Here is a 19,331-nt window from a genome sequence, read left to right as displayed (position 1 = left end):
ATATACAGGAATATGTGACTGTAAATAATATTATAAGTGATAACCAGCATAGGTTTACCAAGGACAGATGTTGTCAGACTAACCGGATTTGTTTTTATGAGGAGGTGAGTAGAAGCCTGGACATAGGGGCGGCTGTGAATGTAGTGTTTCTGGATTTTGCAAAGACTTTTGATACTTTCCCTCATAGAGGTTTAATAGGTAAAGTAAGGTCTATAGGCTTGGAAAGTATAGTTTGTAATTCGATTGAAAACTGGCTGAAGGACCGTGTCCAGAGAGTTGTGGTCAATGATTCCTATTCAGAATGGTCCCGGGTTATAAGTGGTGTACCCCAAGGTTCAGTGCTGGGCCCTCTATTATTTAATTTATTTATTAATGATTTCGAGGTCAGGATTAATAGCCCCATTTATATATTTGCAGATGACACTAAGCTATGTAGAACTGTACAGTCTATGGAAGATGTCCATAAACTACAAGCTGACTTGAACACTCAGTGATTGGGCATCAACTTGACAAATGAGGTTCAATGTAGACAAATGTAAAGTTATGCATCTTGGTAGTAATAATCTCTGTGCTTCATATGTCCTAGGTAATGTAGCACTGGGAGAGTCACTTATAGAGAAAGATTTGGGTGTCCTTGTGGATGGTAGATTAAATAACAGCATACAATGTCAATCAGCTGCTTCTAAGGCCACCGGGATATTGTCATGCATTAAACGAGGCATGGACTCGCGGGGCAGGCATGTAATATTACCACTTTACAAAGCGTTGGTGCGGCCTTATCTGGAATATGCAGTTCAGTTCTGGGAACCAGTCCAGAGAAAGGACGCACTGCAGATGGAAAAAGTACAGAGGAGAGCGACTAAACTGATAAGGGGCATGGAGGGTCTTAGTTATGAAGAAAGATTAAAAGAATTGAAATTATTTAGCCCTGAGAAGAGTTGTGTAAGGGGGGGGGACATGATTAACCTATACAAATATATAAATGGGCCATAATAAAAAATACGGTGAAAAACTGTCCCATGTAAAATACCCTCAAAAGACAAAGGACACTGCCTCCGACTGGAGAAAAAAAAGTTCAGTCTCCAGAAGCGTCAAAGCGTCTTTACTGTAAGAACTGTGAAGCTGTGGAATAGACTTCCTCAGGACGTGGTCACAGCAGGAACAGTTTAAAAAAAAAGGTTTAGATGAATTCTTAAAAGTAAATGACATTAATGCTTACGAAAACACGTAGAAATCGGAGTCTCACTTCCTTCTGGGATTCACGTCCCCACCTATGCCTTGGTTGAACTTGATGGACTTATGTCTTTTTTCAACCGTATTAACTATGTAAGGCCTCATTTGGACGACTGTATTATGTATTAGCATTTTGGCTCCGCGAAACCCCCCCCCCCCCCAAAAAAAAAAAAACAGACTGCACATTGATGTCATCTGTATGCTGTCCACATCCGTGTGTCCGTTCTGCAAAATGCCGACCACTGACCCATTGAAGTCAAAGGGTCTGCAAACAAAACGAAGGCAACATGGGCATCACCCTTTTTTGTGGATTCGCATTTTGCAGACTGAAAACGGATAAGGTCTCGTGCATGAGGCCTAAAGAAGTAAGGCTAGCTTAGGAGAAAGGAATGAGGTAATAACAGATCTCCTGGGACAGGCAAATAAACAGAAATATTTTTTACCTAATTCTCATAGTTTTGATTGGAATACGAGAATTTATATATTTGTATAGGTTAATCATGTCCCCACTTCGACGCCTTTTCTCAAGACTAAATAAATTCAATTCTTTTAATCTTTCTTCATAACTAAGACCCTCTATGCCCCTTTTCAGTTCAGCCACTCTCCTTTGTACTTTATCCAGCTCCAGGGCATCCTTTCTATAGACTGGTGCCCCGAACTGAACTGCATATTCCAGATGAGGCCGCACCAATGCTTTGTAAAGTGGTAATATTACATGCCTGCCCCGCGAGTCCATGCCTCGTTTGATGCATGACAATATCCTGGTGGCCTTAGAAGCAGCTGATTGACATTGTATGCTGTAATTTAATCTACTATCTACAAGGACACCCAGAATCCTTCTCTATAAGTGACTCTCCCAGTGCTACATCACCTAGGACATATGAAGCACAGATATTATTACTACCAAAATGCATAACTCTACATTTATCCACATTGAACCTCATTTGCCAAGTTGATGCCCAATCACTCAGAGTGTCCAAGTCAGCTTGTAGTTTATGGACATCTTCCATAGACTGTACAGTTCTACATCGCTTAGTGTCATCTGCAAAAATCATTAATAAATAAATTAAATAGTAGAGGACCCAGCACTGAACCTTGGGGTACACCACTTCTTCTGGATATTTCTACAATTGGTATACATTTAAACAATTATTGCAGTTGCTACCTTAGATTATCTGTCCTGTTCTGTTTCAGGGCCCTAAAGCACAGGTATCGATCACGAGTTGACATCCGGGGCTTGTAGAATCTCATCATTCCATCAAACTGCCGGAAAGAAATTCCATGTGGGCCCTGCAAAGGTAAATATTCCAGGTAAAGAATCCCACGTACATACAGGTCACAGAGCAGGTCAGTCATTGTTGGGAGGAGATAAAACTGTGTTAGAAATTTTCATGTACTCCATGATGTCTGATCTTCATGTTTTACATTAATCATACGATAGCCCATTTAAGGGCGCATTCACACGACCACGCCGATGTGTGTTCCGCAATTTGCGGGAATTGAACAGATGACCCATTATAGAAATGCTTATTCTTGTATGCAATTGCAGACAAGAATAGGGACATGCTAAATATTTTTTGTGGGGCTGCGGAACAGAACAACGGATGCGGACGGAACACGGTGTGCTGTCTGCATCTTTTGCAGCCCCACTGAAATTGTAACGGATCCAGAACAGCTCATGCGGTCGTGTGAATGAGCCCTTACCGGGTTTTTAAGGAGAAGAATATTGATTACCTATTCTCCAGTCAGTTCATCAACACCTGATCGATTCTGTCCGACTCCTGGCACCCCTGCTGATCAGCTGTGTGAAGAGTCCATGGTGCTCCCGTGATCACTACGGCTTTCTCACATCATACCAAGTACAATGCCATACACTGCATGGTGGCTGTGCTTGGAATTGCAGCCTAGAACCATTAACATGAATGGGACTGAGCTGCACATAGACCATGTGACTGGTCTAGGAAGAGGCCGCCAAGTTCGCTGATTGGCAGGGGTGCCAGGAGTCAGATCCCTCTGATCACATATTGATGACCAATCATGGAGGATAGGTCTTCAATATTGTACTCCTTTAAAACCCCTTTAAGATTTTGCCCCCTCTTTTTTCACTTTTAATATGACTAGCTTTACCTTAGCATTACTAAACTAAATCTCTCTCTCTTATTCTGCATTTGACAGGTGAACACACAAGACAAAGCCACCCAGGGAGAGAATGCTCTGTACCTTCCTTCCTTCCCTGGATGGCAGCGTGTGCCGTATCGGCACTGACACACAGACACCTTGATTTGTGAGCTTCTGTGCACTCTCGTTCTTGTAATTACAAATGAAAATCTCAAGCCTAACAAATGACTAAAGTTCAACATAGTATCACACTACACGGTCTTACGCCATTTCTCTATACCTGTGGGTTCACCAGCAGCTGGTAGCTGTGCTGTGTGGCTGTACGTTTGTGCAGAAGCAGGGATTTGAACTTCTTTTTCTCTATGTCATTGAACGTGTCAAACACAACTGCTAGAAGCTAAGAAATAGAAAATTAATGTCAGAAAGAAAGTAAAACTTCAACCATGTATAAGAAAAATAACCATCATCTAACGTCTGAACACTTCTGCTCAGGATTCCTTTGGAGTTTGTTATTTTTATAGAGAAGAAAGGATTTCTCAAATTCTGCAGACTGTTCTATGACTGCATGTGCCCTATCTGATAAATCTCTCACAACACACAATACTGCCATTAACCTCTTAACAGTCACGTTAAAATTGGAAAAACCCTTCCATAAAGGTCACTTTTTTATTGTAGATTTCTAATATGTGTCTGCAGTAAATCTTGTCGGGGCACAACTCAGGGGACATAATTAATTTTAGCCTTATAGGGGTTCTCCGGGAATTAAGAAAATGAAAATACTTTAATATTACTTTATTATAAATATATTCCCAAATACCTTTCATTAGTTATAATGGCTCGTTTTGTCCGGGGATCAATCATTAGGAGAAACAAAATGTCCGCCGTCCTATTATTACACACAAAACCTGTCCTAATCACACAGCAGAACAAGTTAATTAACAACACTGAGGTAAAGAGCCGCCTTATCATCCTCTCTGCTCTGTGTGTCAGGGATTATGATTAGTGTTGAGCGAACTTGTGTTTTAAGTTCTGCGTCCGAAGTTCGGGATATCGAAGAATCCCGTTATGGATTCCGCTACCACGGATCATAACGGAATTTGGAATCCATAACGGGATTCTTCGATAACCCGAACCCGAACTTTGGACGCAGAACTTAAAACACAAGTTCGCTCAACACTAATTATGATCCTGAATACAGCTGATAAGATCTTCAGCTGAATCTCTGTGGTAATGGAGTTCATGAGGAGAAATGAAGTATAGAGAGGACGTACAGGACAGACTGTGGTAATGTGGGACTGTGGTAACAGAGACTGTAAACAACTGCTGCTGTTCATTAGCCACATCCCCACCTCCTCTAGGTACTCCATGTCTCCTAATGAACTCCATTCCTACAGAGATTCAGCTGAAGATCTTATTAGCTGTATTCAGGATCATAATCCCTGACGAGCAGAGCAGAGAGGAGAGGAAGATGAGGCAGTTCTTTAGCTCAGTGCTCTTATTATGATTAGGACAGGTTTTGTGTGCACTAATAGGACGAAGGCCATTTTATTTCTCCTAATGATTGCTCCCTAGATAAAACAGGCCGCCATTATTACTAATGAAAGGTATTTCGCAATATATTTATAATAAAGTAATATTTAAGTATTCTCATTTTCTTAATTCCTGGAGAACCCTTTTAAAAGGACCAATTCTATTTCCCTCCCCTTCCCCTTTGTGTTCTAGCAGTCATAACTTTTCTTTTTAATTCAGATTTTTTTTTTTTTTTTTGGTGGGATTAGTCATACGTTTTTTAGGAATCATATTGGTGTATTTAGTGTATTCAATAAAACAATGTTAATTTTAGGGGAAAAGATTAAAAAAAAACTGCAATTTTTACATTCTTTTGTGGAATTTACTTACGGCATTCACAGTGTGGCATAACTTTATTATGTGGGTCTGTAAATTAATGATAATTTCACATTTCTATATATTTCTACTATTTTTCCTATCCTCTGCAGCCTGTCAGCTCTGCAGCTCCTCCAGACTGATGGGGAGGGAGGGCAGCTGCTTTAACTGCTCATATCTCTGGTTTGCATTGTTTGAAAGCTGACATTCCAAGCTTTCAGACAATACCAGATAGCAATATCTTCTGTACATGGGAAGATATCGCTGTTAGAAACTGGGATGCAGTGAATGCAGCTAAAAGTAAAAGCACGTTTTACCGGCGATTATTCTCGACTTGATTTCTAACAGTGATACCTCCTCTGTTGCTTAGACTAATGCTGTCATGTTGGTCTTGTATGAAAGCCTGGTCAAACAATTCCAGCTTTCAAACAAGACCATTTCCATGTTTCTAGCTGCTACAGTTCAGGAGATATCAGCAGCTAAAGCAGACTTCCCCACTTCCACTTCAGCTCGAGCTTCATACTTACCTTTGTTGAGCGCGACGTTCACTTCCTGGATTCGGCTGGGCTTGATTGACGTCTTCTCCCGGCCAGGCCACGCTTGCGCAGAAGACTGAAGATTTTCTCCCGGCCGGCCAATGTCCTGAACGCACACGCCGCCGCACATGCGCCATGGTGTCTTATTCCTGGCCTGTATAGTACAGAGCCGGCGTGCGCGTTCGCGGCTCTGTACTATACTGGCCAGGAAGACGTCACCATAGCGCATGCGCGGCGGCGTGTGCGTTCAGGACACTGTGTGGCCCGGCCGGGAGAAAATCTTCAGTCTTCTGTGCAAGCGCGGCCCGGCGAAATTCGACAGGAGAGGTGGCCGTAACCATTGAAGACGAAAGACAACGATCAGGTAAGAGGGGACTTACTTTCTCAAAAAGGGTGGGAATTGGGTAATTAAATGTATTTACAAAAATTATCACTGTCAAATCTCGGGGTTTCCGAGATTTATTTTACCGATGACCTATCCGCTGGATTAGGGGGGTATGACCCTGATCAGCTGTTTGCTAAGGCAGCAGTGCTTGAAGTACAGCCATGGCTTCCTTTCAGGTTACCAAGCACAGCGCTGTAAATTGTATAGTGTGTCTGCTTGGTAGCGCAGCTCAGCTCCATTCACTTCAATGGGCCCGAACTGCTCTTAGACCAAGTGACTGATGAACATGACATCACATGGCCTAGGAAAAGCCGAAAAGGATAGGTCAATGTTAAAATCCCGGAAAACCTCTTTAAGCTTAAGGGTATAGATCTTTTCACAAAAAACATAGTACATATAAAATGTGGTGTGGTTGTCATAAAAGCCAGAGAAAAGAACGCAGGAGTTAGCTCACCAGATTCATGATGAAATACAGCTCAATAGACAAGTACACAATAAAAAAGATGCAGGACCATCGATTGCGTGAATAGGCCGGCATCATGACATCAGGGAAGCTATAATGCAGAAGTCAAAATTATTAGATGCATCTGGTAGTTTCTACAGGTTCCTTCACTGAGCTGGTAAATTTGAGCACATGCAGCAAAATAATTCATTATTCACTGATCGCAGGACGGCAATAAAAATAAAGGGGGACATTTATTAAGACCAGCGATTTAGATGCCGGTCTTAGTCCCTCTGCACCACTGACTGATGCGCCAAATTTACGCCGCTGCATAACTTTGGCTCTTCCTCCAGCAGGCCGTGTGACATACTAATATCTACGTCTGCACAGGAACAGACAGTAGATATAGCGCAGCATTAGTCTTCTATGCTGTGGCTGTAGGCAACTTGTGAACTCTATTTGTATCCAAAATACTATTTAGTGGACACAAAGGGGGGCATTTATCAAACTGGTGTAAAGTGTAGAACTGGCTTAGTTGTCCATAGCAACCAATCTGATTCCACCTTTCATTTTCCAAAGGAGCTGTGAAAAATGAATGGTGGAATCTGATTGGTTACTATGGACAACTAAGCCAGTTCTACTTTACACCAGTTGGATATTTCCCTTGCCAGGGCCAGCGTTATCAGTGTTTTTTTTTTTTTTTTTTCTATCTGTGACTTAATTTTAGTGAAAAATCAATAAAGTTTAAAACATTTTATTTTTATCCACATCCCACTATCAATGAATAGTTTCCACAGGTCACTAAAGATAGGAAAGAGATTCACTTACTTGGCAGTTGTCAAGAGTACAAACAGACTGACCAGACTGTTCTCAAGAGTGTTGAAATACTGCCAAAAAATGTAAATAGATTTTTTAAAGAATTAAAACATGTAAACACACCTTCTCCCTGTGACGCTCTCTGCTGTGATTGGACCGCGCTACCGCCAGGGAGAAGGAGACGCCCATTGAGAAACAGGGCAGTCTCCTCCTCCTTGTACCGATGCTATTCATTAGCATACCAGGCTTGAAAACTGCAGGGGGGCATAACCTACTAGTTATTTCATAATGTCTGTAGTGGACCCATGAAATTGCATCCCAATACTTTTCTCAATATAATATGTGTGTGTATGTAGATAGATAGTTTACATACATATGATATATATATATATATATATATATATATACACACAGGGAGTGCAGAATTATTAGGCAAGTTGTATTTTTGAGGATTAATTTTATTATTGAACAACAACCATGTTCTCAATGAACCCAAAAAACTCATTAATATCAAAGCTTAATATTTTGGGAAGTAGTTTTTAGTTTGTTTTTAGTTTTAGCTATTTTAGGGGGATATCTGTGTGTGCAGGTGACTATTACTGTACATAATTATTAGGCAACTTAACAAAAAACAAATATATACCCATTTCAATTATTTATTTTTACCAGTGAAACCAATATAACATCTCAACATTCACAAATATATATTTCTGACATTCAAAAACAAAACAAAAACAAATCAGTGACCAATATAGCCACCTTTCTTTGCAAGGACACTCAAAAGCCTGCCATCCATGGATTCTGTCAGTGTTTTGATCTGTTCACCATCAACATTGCGTGCAGCAGCAACCACAGCCTCCCAGACACTGTTCAGAGAGGTGTACTGTTTTCCCTCCTTGTAAATCTCACATTTGATGATGGACCACAGGTTCTCAATGGGGTTCAGATCAGGTGAACAAGGAGGCCATGTCATTAGATTTTCTTCTTTTCTACCCTTTCTTGCCAGCCACATTGTGGAGTACTTGGACGCGTGTGATGGAGCATTGTCCTGCATGAAAATCATGTTTTTCTTACCTTGCAGACTTCTTCCTGTACCACTGCTTGAAGAAGGTGTCTTCCAGAAACTGGCAGTAGGACTGGGAGCTTGAGCTTGACTCCATCCTCAACCCAAGAAGGCCCCACAAGCTCATCTTTGATGATACCAGCCCAAACCAGTACTCCACCTCCACCTTGCTGGCGTCTGAGTCGGACTGGAGCTCTCTGCCCTTTACCAATCCAGCCATCTGGCCCATCAAGACTCACTCTCATTTCATCAGTCCATAAAACCTTAGAAAAATCAGTCTTGAGATATTTCTTGGCCCAGTATTGACTTTTTAGCTTGTGTGTCTTGTTCAGTGGTGGTCGTCTTTCAGCCTTTCTTACCTTGGCCATGTCTCTGAGTATTGCACACCTTGTGCTTTTGGGCACTCCAGTGATGTTGCAGCTCTGAAATATGGCCAAACTGGTGGCAAGTAGCATCTTGGCAGCTGCACGCTTGACTTTTCTCAGTTCATGGGCAGTTATTTTGCGCCTTGGTTTTTCCACACGCTTCTTGCGACCCTGTTGACTATTTTGAATGAAACGCTTGATTGTTCGATGATCACGCTTCAGAAGCTTTGCAATTTTAAGAGTGCTGCATCCCTCTGCAAGATATCTCACTATTTTTGACTTTTCTGAGCCTGTCAAGTCCTTCTTTTGACCCATTTTGCCAAAGGAAAGGAAGTTGCCTAATAATTATGCACACCTGATATAGGGTGTTGATGTCATTAGACCACACCCCTTCTCATTACAGAGATGCACATCACCTAATATGCTTAATTGGTAGTAGGCTTTCGAGCCTATACAGCTTGGAGTAAGACAACATGCATAAAGAGGATGATGTGGTCAAAATACTCATTTGCCTAATAATTCTGCACGTAGTGTATATATATATATATATATATATATATATATATATATATATATATATAAAAAAAAACTTACCGGATCTGATGGATTAGGAGAGAACAAGTAGAATCCTGAAAAAGAGAAAAATTAACAAAATAAAAACGAAAAGGTTTGATCACACAGACATTATGATGGTGTAGTAAGGTTAGCACAGATCTGTTGGTGCTGGTAGATGGAGTCGTAGCTATACTAGCAGAGACTGCACACTGCCATTGGTGATGGATGTATGGCAGCAGATAGTACCAGGTCATGGTACAGTCATGTAAATGAAGCTCTAGCGCATTCAGGCTAAATTCACACTGTGTTCTGCGTTTATGGGTGAAATAGCTCCCGTTAAAGGGGTTCTCCGGGCTTTTAATATTGATGACCTTATGAAGGGAAGGCGCGCTCTGTGCGCTCATGCCATCTCCCTTCTCTCTTCCTGCTTGCCATAGACCTAGCAGCAGCGAGCTGAAGCGATACTGAAATGTGCAGATGACTACGCTTTTCAGTAAAGACGGGATGCAGGAGCCTGATGCCTTTGACACACATTTGCCCATCAATGTCTATGACCACGTCGACATATAAGCCTGGACAGTTGGGCCAAGTACAGCAATGAGCACTTCACGTAGCTAGACATATTGGAAAATCCCGGAGAGAACGCTCACATAAAGAAATAATTTTTTTCCACCAGCCATGATCTATGAGGTTTTTGGTGCTTCAGACTCCAGGACACCGGGACATTTATGGTCTTCCTGAAGTGGACACAGATTGTAAGGAATGCAGTGCTATTTTTCTGTTAAAATGGTGGACCCCCCCAAGGGCACCATTATAAGTATATGCACCGCTGCTGCCTGTCATATGACGATTCCAGTACTCCACCATTATCAGTTTTCTGCTACAATAATGGAGCAAAAAAACTGTAATTGTCAAGGTTCATGTGAACTCGGCCTTAGTGTAACAATGATTGTGCTCTGATCTGAGAAAAGTACAAGTGTGGCAATGAGTGGTGCACAGAGTACAATATGACCTAGAAATAGTTTATACCATGGGGAATAGGTTTGCGAATACCCCATATGGCTCCCCACCAGCTGTCAGGGGGAATAATGGGGAGAGCATGCCGGATCCTTTGTTCTGAAGGGAGATAAGCCATTGTCAGAGGTCTTCTCCTCTCCCCATAAAGGGCACATGCACCCTTGGCCAAACCAAGCGTGCATGTATGTGTATGGGGGTCCGGGAGGAATAGCTGTGGGTGAAACTTTTGGCCGTCAGCTACTGAAGGTGTATGAACACTTTGGAGCTGCTTTTTAACAGCCAGGGCTGATCCGTTGATGCAAATAAGTAGGACACAAATATATCTATAGTGAAAGAACATACCCAGGATGGCAAATATCACCATGAAGAATAGGAGGAGAAGCAGGATATCCATGAAAGGTGGCAGAGACTGGAAAATCTGACGCAGGTTCCTGTAGAGCAAATGCATAATCTTAATACAGAATTTTCAATGACCGCTTAGACGCCTAAAGACCCCCCCCCCCCCCGACATTATTATTCCAATACTAACTGGTGCATAACACGTACATTATGTGCATTAGGATACACGTCTGACTGAACAAAAGAAGCTGCTGTTTACTGATCTAAAATGTTTACTGTGCATCTTAGCTTATAGTGATGTCCTGATGAGTACCACTAAGGGACAATGTGGCTCCAAAGATGTATACAGGTTAAAGGGCTTATTAAAGGCAGGAAATGGCCCCCCATATGCCCGGGCCCCTCACACCGATTCTGCCGCTGCCTCTCCCCATGCGCGGATGAAAACTTCCGATGTCGAGAGGGAAGGGGGGGGGGGGGGGGAGCCAATGGCAGGGGGTGACAAGCCTCCCTAGTGTAACCCAAACCATGTTTTCATCCGTCCACGGGGAGAAGCAGCTGCGGCAGTGCGGGGACCAGGAGCGACATGGGGAGGGCGCATGGGGGGCCATTTCTAGCCTTGGATAACCTTTAAAGAGGGGTTTCAGGACTTAACTACTGATGACCTATCGATATAAGATGGGTGCGGGTCCAATTCCAGGTATCCCCACCGATCAGCTGTTTTCACGAGCCATGGCGCCAGAGTCAAATAAATGGTAGAAGTGAGAATTAAGCAGCCAACACACTGTGTGTGAAGATGGGTAGTTCCAAAGTCTGCATGAGTGCAGGGAGTTGGACCACCGCCCATCTGATATTAATGACCTACCCTAAGGATACTGCAAGTCTCTGGAAACCTCTAATGATTTTACCTATGTGGTGTCGGTCCATAGTCCTGCTGTAAATGATTGCGGGTCGGAAATGCTCAATCACCTCTGCAGCTCAAAAGTGTGAGTTTAACACTCTGCGGAATATATTGGCGCAATACACACATTCTTATTATTCACATGCTGTTGAGTCAAAGATGTACTGAAGGATCTGTGCTCAAGCCTGATGATGTCACCATGCGCTCCCAGGGTGATGTCATCACGCTTGAGCGCAGATCCTTTGGCAGGTCCTTTAGCATCAAGAGATGAGCGACTGCCTCTGTACGTGCAAGTGGATGAGAGGAATAATTTATTATAATTTTTTTGGGCTTAAAAAACTAAACAAAAACACATAAGGCTACATGCACACGACAGTGAAAAAAAACGTCCATTAAAAACAGACACACTGTCAGTTTTTCATGGCCATTTTGCATCAGTGTGTGCAGACACGGCAGTGTCTCCGTTTTGAATCCATTTTACATGACCCCCATGGTGCCAGCTAAAATAATGTTCCTCACGGTGTAAATTTTTCTATAGTGCCCCCAGCTAAAATAATGTCCTCTTTAAATTATTATTATTTTTTTTAACCTCATACACTTGCTCGCGCTGCAGAAGTCTCTTCATTGAACAGGACCTTCGGAAGGTCCTGTTCAATGAAGAGAGAAGAGACTGCTGCAGGGGGGCAAGGAAGTGGATGATCTTTTAAATTTTTTTTTTTAGAGGCCATATTGTTAAAGTGTACCCATTTTTAACCGCCGTTAGACGGGTACACTCCTGTCGAAGCGGCCGTTAAAAAAAACAGTCGCATTGATTTCAATGAGGCCCGTCTGGCCGTGAAAAACGGCCAAAAATAGGACGTCCAATTTTTAGATTGACGATATTCACTGGCTGTTCAAAGAACGGCCATGTTAATAGCCCCATAGACTTTCATTGGTGTCATTCAGTCATGTGCAAGAGGCATTATTACAGCTGAGGGCCACTATGCTAGACATTATTACTGCTAGGGGCCATTATGGTGGACATTATTACTGCTAGGGGCCACTGTGGGGGGACATTATGTATACTGCAGGGGTTGGGATTTTATGGAAAAAAAAGCCAATGAAAATCATCCATTTTTTATGAACAGATGCAAATGGTCATTTAAATATCCAGATGGCCATAAAATGGATGCAAAACTGGTTGAAAAATGGCCATTAAAAAAAAAAATGACATTTGAATGAATGAATGAATCCCAAGTAGGTAGTGGTACACATTTATATTTGTAATAATTACTACTAATAAAAAAAAAAAAATCTTACAAACCATTCTTACCTTCGTACAGCCCCACAATATCTGCAGTCCACAAAAAAAATAGGTCGCAATGCTCTCGTTACCCGTACATGAGAGGTTTGTCTGATTAGCACCACAATAGCTTCAACAAACTGAACCAACAATACAGAACTCTGCAGAGAAGAAAACAAACTGTTCTCCATGGCCTTTCCACAAGTCAAAAAATAAATAAATCACAATTGACAAAGGTTGCCTTCTGTAAAAAGGGTCTTTCCAGGAAACAACTGATCAATGTGTGAATACTGGGGGTCCACTTTGAATACACCCACTGATCAGCAATACAAAGAGATCCCACCATGGATATCCCATGATCAATGTAAAAAATTTAAATCAGACATCATATAGTACATGACAATGTATTTTTTTTTTACAAAGCTACAGCCAGCCCGGTACCTCACATGAGGCTAGAACTTTACCCAGTCATTGCTCCCCTAAATTTATTTCAAGCTGGCAGCTCAGTGGCCATGTCCTTTCTCATGGGTAGTGTCCTTTGTCTGCAGCTAGTGGCAGTTGAAAAATAGAACTGACCATGCGCGTCCACCTCACTGAGGTGGACAGAGAAATTACAAAAAGAACAAACAGCAGGTGGCGCTATACAGATGAATTTCAGTGAATAGCTCAGTAGCTATAATATAATTTTAACTATATAAAATTATAAAAGTATTCAGATCCAGGTGCGGTTTTGAAAAATATAGAATATTTTCGTGGGACAACATCTATAACACTTTCGCTACCAGCGCCGTACCAGCGATGTGTAAACATGGCACCTGCTAGCACGGGCACCATGGCCGGCAGGTCTCTGCCGTTTCGTACAGCATAGCCCTGCGGCTAATTACCGTGACCGGCAATAATGCAGATCGCGGTAATTAACCACTTCAGCCCCGCTAGCTAAAACCCCCTTCATGACCAGAGCACTTTTTACACTTCTGCACTACACTACTTTCACCGTTTATCGCTCGGTCATGCAACTTACCACCCAGAAGAGCAGGGCCGCCGGCAGGACGCAATCCTGCGTACGGCGGTCCGGAGAAGGTTAAAGGCTTTAGATGCCGTGATCAAGTGAGATCATGGCATCTAAATGCTCATAAAAAGGCTTCCTACCGAGGCCTCCTGCGGCCAATGGGGGCATCGGTAGTCGTAAGCCTTGCTGACGAGGATTATAGTGTTCATGCTGCAATTCTTATTTTGGCCACCAGATGGCAGGCCAGGATAAGAAATAAACAAACAATCTGGAGTCCAAAACTCATTTTAAAGCACAAAATTAAAAATGAAAAAAAATGAATTTGTAGGCTCATATATGAGCTTCAAAATCATTACAAAAAATAAAAAAAGATATATAAAAGATAAAAAAAAATAATAATAATAATAATAATAATGTTTAAATCACCCCCCTTTCCGTATAATAAAAAAAAAAAAATAATAATAATCTAAACAACAATAAATATAACCATCATGGGTATCACCAGGACCGAAAACACCCGTACTATTAGAATACCAAAAATAAATTTCCAATATGGTGAATGGTGTAACAGAAAAAAAAAAAAAGTGTCAAAATAGCTGATTTGCCATTTTTTTATTGCTTCTCTTACCCAAAAAGAATGTAATAAAATGTGATCAAAAAGTCACACACACTCCAAAATGGTATCAATAAAAACTATAGGATTGTCCCACAAAAAACGAACCCCTATATAGCTCAGTAGACATAAGTATAAAAGAGTTATGGGGGTCAGAATATGGTGATCTAAAAAAATGTTTCGTTTTGTTTTCAAATTTGGAGAACCTCTTCAAGCCCTAAGTACTAAGAAGGCAGGACTGGGAACCTTCACTAGATCCACGCCTACCATGACAACCACTCAGAACCTTGCAACCATATTGTGGGGGACACGAACAAGTGACAGAGGGAGGGCAGACCTTTCAAGACTGTTCAAAGACTGACCTTCAACATTGTCCTTCGATGCGTCAAAAAACTCCAACAACCGAGCCACCTCATCTTCATGCAGAGTTCAAAAACAACCAATGCCAGCGCCAGCAATTCCAGAGTAGCATGAACCTAAAATAATGCAATTGAAGAAAGGAAAACAGTAAGGAAGAAGACAACTTAACACAAGCCATTTCAGCCTTTCTACTCCAATTTATGACCGAAAAAAAAAAAAAAAAAACACTATATGGACCCTACACTGACAGAAAACACTGATATTCATACATACATAGATGTCAAGGCGAAGAAAGGGGACAGCCGGTGCCTCGCACAAGGAAAGAAGCAGCAACAGAAGCCCGGTACTTAGTTCCAGCATGTAGAATAAATGATTGTGGGCAAAAAGGTAAGCAGCAAGCGCTTTCGGGTCCCGTGGATGAGTGTAAAACTTGTCATTATTCTTCCCCTCCTGTAAATCATAAGGAACAGATCAGAGATCACAATTAGTGTTCAGCGAACAAAGTAAAAATACAATTTCTAGCTTGAGTAAACCGGACTGGAGAAATGAAGTAAAAGAACAAAACAGCATAAAATCCAGTTTCTACTCTAGGGGCACGTTCACACAACGGATTTTTGGCACAGGTTTCAATGTGTTGAAAAAAACTTGCTGAATCTGCCCTAAAACCGCCTTTTCAAGAGGAAGCCGTGCCACAGTTCACGCGGCTGAGGATTTTTCATGTGCGGTTTTTCCAGATTGTGGCAAGAATGTACATGTCCGTTTTTTGGAGTAGTCACCGCGGACCCCTCGGGAGGCGGCGGTGGAAAGCCTGCTCACAGTTTAGCTTTATTTAATGGACCGCAGCATTTATAATGGAGAATTACGACAGAAGCAGAAACCAGGCGGATTTTGACGCGGTCACACAGACAACACATAGGCAATGATCCGCCCAGGAGATACAACCAGCATACCCGCAAAGCAGTCTGTGTATAAACCAGGGATAAATGTACCCGGCTGTAAATGAAAAGAATATCGCAAAATCACCCAGAAGATCTGCGACTATATAAAAGCACGTGGCTGCAGGTTGAGGGGATGTATACAGGTTACACAAGGCTCCTCCAGCCACTTATCTCATCTGGTCACACATTAGGAGACCGTCTGCAGTCTACATGTAGCTTTTCTTGAATGGCGCCACTTTGGCAGTACCGCCCCTTAATTTTCAAGTTCCCTTGCCGATCAGAGAGTGATGCTAAAATAAGACAATAAGTATTACGGTACTCACCAGGAAAATACACTGACACTCCCGTGCTGCTGCTGGTGTCTGTCCATGACCTGGCTGCAGCAGCCAACGAAAAGCTGCAGCCGTCACATCGTCATCCGTACAGGACAACAACAAAGAGCCGCTGGAGCACCAGAGCAAAGGCAGAATTTCCAGGCGAGTGATACTTTGTTAGTTTAGCACATCCTCTAATTTCTGCCACATTTCTGACAAAACCAGCCAACAAGGCAAGGTAATGGCAGGATGTATGGCCAGATGTAATAGAATCGTGAAAAACGAGTTACCTTCAGTTAATTATTTGTTAGGTGACAGTACTGCCCTTTGCTCAGCATTTATATCAGTGAGATTTACTTTCCACATTTCAGATTGCAAATTAAGGGCTCAGTGTGAATGCAAAACGCGCTACAAATCCACTAAACGCCTAGGGAATTCTTACAAGATTTCTTCAAAACTAACTGCAAAACACATTGAGGGACATTTACATAGAACTTTCCGTCATTATTGTGGATTTAAAAAGTTGCTAATTATGGTTCACCATAATTTGCGACTTTTAATCTTCTCGGCACTTTTCAAAAGTGCCATTAAAGGGGCGGGGCTTTGTGGGAGGGGCTTGGCACTGAACAGCCAGAGTGTGGCATCATTTATAGATGAAATCTACTTCAGCCCCGAGCTGGCATAGCCTTCAATATCTGGCGTATGGAAGGCCAGAGGTGCGACTAATTTATTAAGAGGCTTCTGCCACGTGCATCTCACCCCAGCGCAGGGCGATCAAGACTGGCTTATGGGAATTAAGTGTCCCTCACTATTTCATCCCTTTCCTGCTAGGCTTTCTAATTCAGGGACATTTAATACACGGTATTTGCAGGGATTTTATTATTCCTTTTATTTCTAAAATGTTATGTTTTTCACATAAAAAAAATATTCACAAGTGAAGAATAAACTTCAGGTATTACATACTCACTTTCAGCCCTTGGAAACCTTTTAGTTGGTGTCTGTTAAAGGGGTAGTGCAGGGGTTTTATGCAGGATAGGTGATCAAAATCTGATCAGTGGGGGATCCAACTGATCAGCTGTTTGAAGAGGAGGCAGCAATCCATGCAGCGCTGCTTCCTGGTCATTACACTGCGCATCGTCTTCTGTGGAGCGGCGGCGTAGTGCAATTACAAGTACTCGCTCCATTCCATCCGAGAAGATGTGCAGTGTAATGAAGAGGAGGGGGTAATGAGCAGCAGCTCTTGTATGCAGTATTCATTACCACAGAGAGGAGGATGAGGCAGCTGTTTAGCTCAGTGTTGTAAAGTAACATGTCCCGCCGAGTGATTAGGACAGGTTTTATGTGTACTATTTTATTTCTTCTGATGATTGTTATCTAGACAAATCGGTCCATTATAACTAATAAAAGGTATTTGGGAATATATTTATAATAACGTAAAATTTAAGTAATTTCATTTGCTTAATTCCTAGAGTAACCCTTTAAAGGGAACCTGTCACCGGGATTTTGGGTATAGAGCTGAGGACATGGGTTGCTAGATGGCCGCTAGCACATCCGCAATATCCAGTCCCCAAAGCTCTGTGTGCTTTTATTGTGTAAAAAACCCGATTTGATACATATGCAAATTAGCCAGAGACGAGTCCTGTAAGTGAGATGAGTCAGGGACAGGACTCATCTCTGGCTAATTTGCATATGTATCAATTCAGTTTTTTTACACAATAAAAGCACACAGAGCTATGGGGACTGGGTATTATGGATGTGCTAGCGGCCATCTAGCAACCCCTGTCTTCAGCACTATACCCAAAATCCCGGTGACAGGTTCCCTTTAAGAAGAATTGACAGTGTGTGAGAACTATCAAGTCTCTCCGGAGCAGTCTTCACAAAATGACGGGTTTTGCCATGTCTCATCCCAGCTGTCCTTAGTGTGAACTCCTCATCTTTATTCCAAATTTTTTTTAAAGGATATTCTGTAAAATGATCTTTAAAGGGGTCAACCAGGATTTTTATATTGCCTATTCTCAGCATGGACTATCAATATATGAATCAGCTGTTCCCAAGTAGCTCCAGTGAGGAAATCACGCAGCTCCATCCACTGCGTAGAGGACGGAGCTGGTTACTGCGGAGTGGTAGCAAGGCTGTATTATCAAGCTCCATCCACTACACAGTGAAAGAATCTGTCTACTGCAGAACAGCTGATTGGTGGGGTTGTGTGATGTCCGACCCTCGTCATTCAGATATTGGTGGCCTTTCCTGAGGATAGGCCACCAATATAAAACTACTGTTCCCCTTTAAGTAGTTTCTGCTATGCATTCCATACACATCACTGTGTTTCCAGGACCCTGTATATAAAATAGAAATGTCTGCCATGAAGATTTTCTGACCTGGAGGTAGATAGCAGCTTCCTGATAGCGCGTCTCCCAGATGAGGTCCGCGTCCTCAGGCATGTGAACTTGCTCCATGCTTTCTGGGTGGCACTCATACTCGTCTGTAGCTGAAGAAAAGTTTGCAGATCTTACAAAATTTAATAAAAGGAAAGCGGTCATGCAGTTTACAACTGATGGCTAACAGCTCTGTCACCCATTAACGCAACACTCTAAAAATAAATCCTCGTGTGACGCCGAGAACATCAGGCTTCCACACCGTAAATATGCAGAATAATCAAAACTATAGGCACTAGTCATAAAATAAGTAGGTGTGCAGCCAGCGGAGATGCAGAAACCACCGCCTGGCTGGATGAGGCTTGCCCCACTAAAATCAGTTGTTCTCCCAGGTAGACATGTTTTAATCTGGACCAATAAAGCATGTGGGACCTGCTCCTATCTCCAGAATGGGGCTCCCAGAGTGAAGGGAGAGCATACAACACAAGCGCGGCCATCCTCCACTCACCACTACGGGAGTTCCCAAAATAGTCAAGCCCTTTGAAAGTCTCATAGCAGTGAATGGAGAGGACGCCATACATTCACAGTGTGCTGTCCTTCACATTTGAGACCCCATTCTGGAGACAGAAGCAGGTCTCAGAAGTGAGACCCACACCTATCTGATATTTGTGGCATATCCTAGTCTATTTGTGGCATATCCTAGTATTCCCGTCTAAGACATTGATGGCCTATCGGTAGGATGTGCCACAATTGTCAGATAGAAGCAGGTCTCAGAGTGAGACATGGACC

General features: G+C 42.3%; 1 protein-coding gene across 2 annotated transcripts in view; it reads right to left on the bottom strand.

Annotated features, from left to right (window-relative positions):
- The window catches only part of TPCN1 (two pore segment channel 1), a 69,574-nt gene that overhangs the window by 47,977 nt on the left and 2,266 nt on the right, over positions 1-19,331 (bottom strand). For both annotated transcript variants that reach the window (XM_044275303.1, XM_044275304.1), the window contains exons 3-12: positions 18,546-18,655; positions 15,189-15,365; positions 14,918-15,031; positions 12,964-13,094; positions 10,757-10,845; positions 9,437-9,471; positions 7,427-7,485; positions 6,611-6,710; positions 3,632-3,748; positions 2,399-2,523 (exon numbers count right to left, since the gene is read on the bottom strand). In XM_044275303.1, coding sequence (XP_044131238.1) covers positions 2,399-2,523; positions 3,632-3,748; positions 6,611-6,710; positions 7,427-7,485; positions 9,437-9,471; positions 10,757-10,845; positions 12,964-13,094; positions 14,918-15,031; positions 15,189-15,365; positions 18,546-18,655 — 1,057 coding nt within the window. The remainder of the gene's footprint in view (positions 1-2,398; positions 2,524-3,631; positions 3,749-6,610; positions 6,711-7,426; positions 7,486-9,436; positions 9,472-10,756; positions 10,846-12,963; positions 13,095-14,917; positions 15,032-15,188; positions 15,366-18,545; positions 18,656-19,331) is intronic.

Source organism: Bufo gargarizans, chromosome 1 (assembly GCF_014858855.1).
Source record: "Bufo gargarizans isolate SCDJY-AF-19 chromosome 1, ASM1485885v1, whole genome shotgun sequence".
In the NCBI taxonomy this organism is placed as follows: domain Eukaryota; kingdom Metazoa; phylum Chordata; class Amphibia; order Anura; family Bufonidae; genus Bufo; species Bufo gargarizans.
Note: the sequence above shows the minus strand (reverse complement) of the source record. Positions and strands in the feature narration are given on the sequence as shown.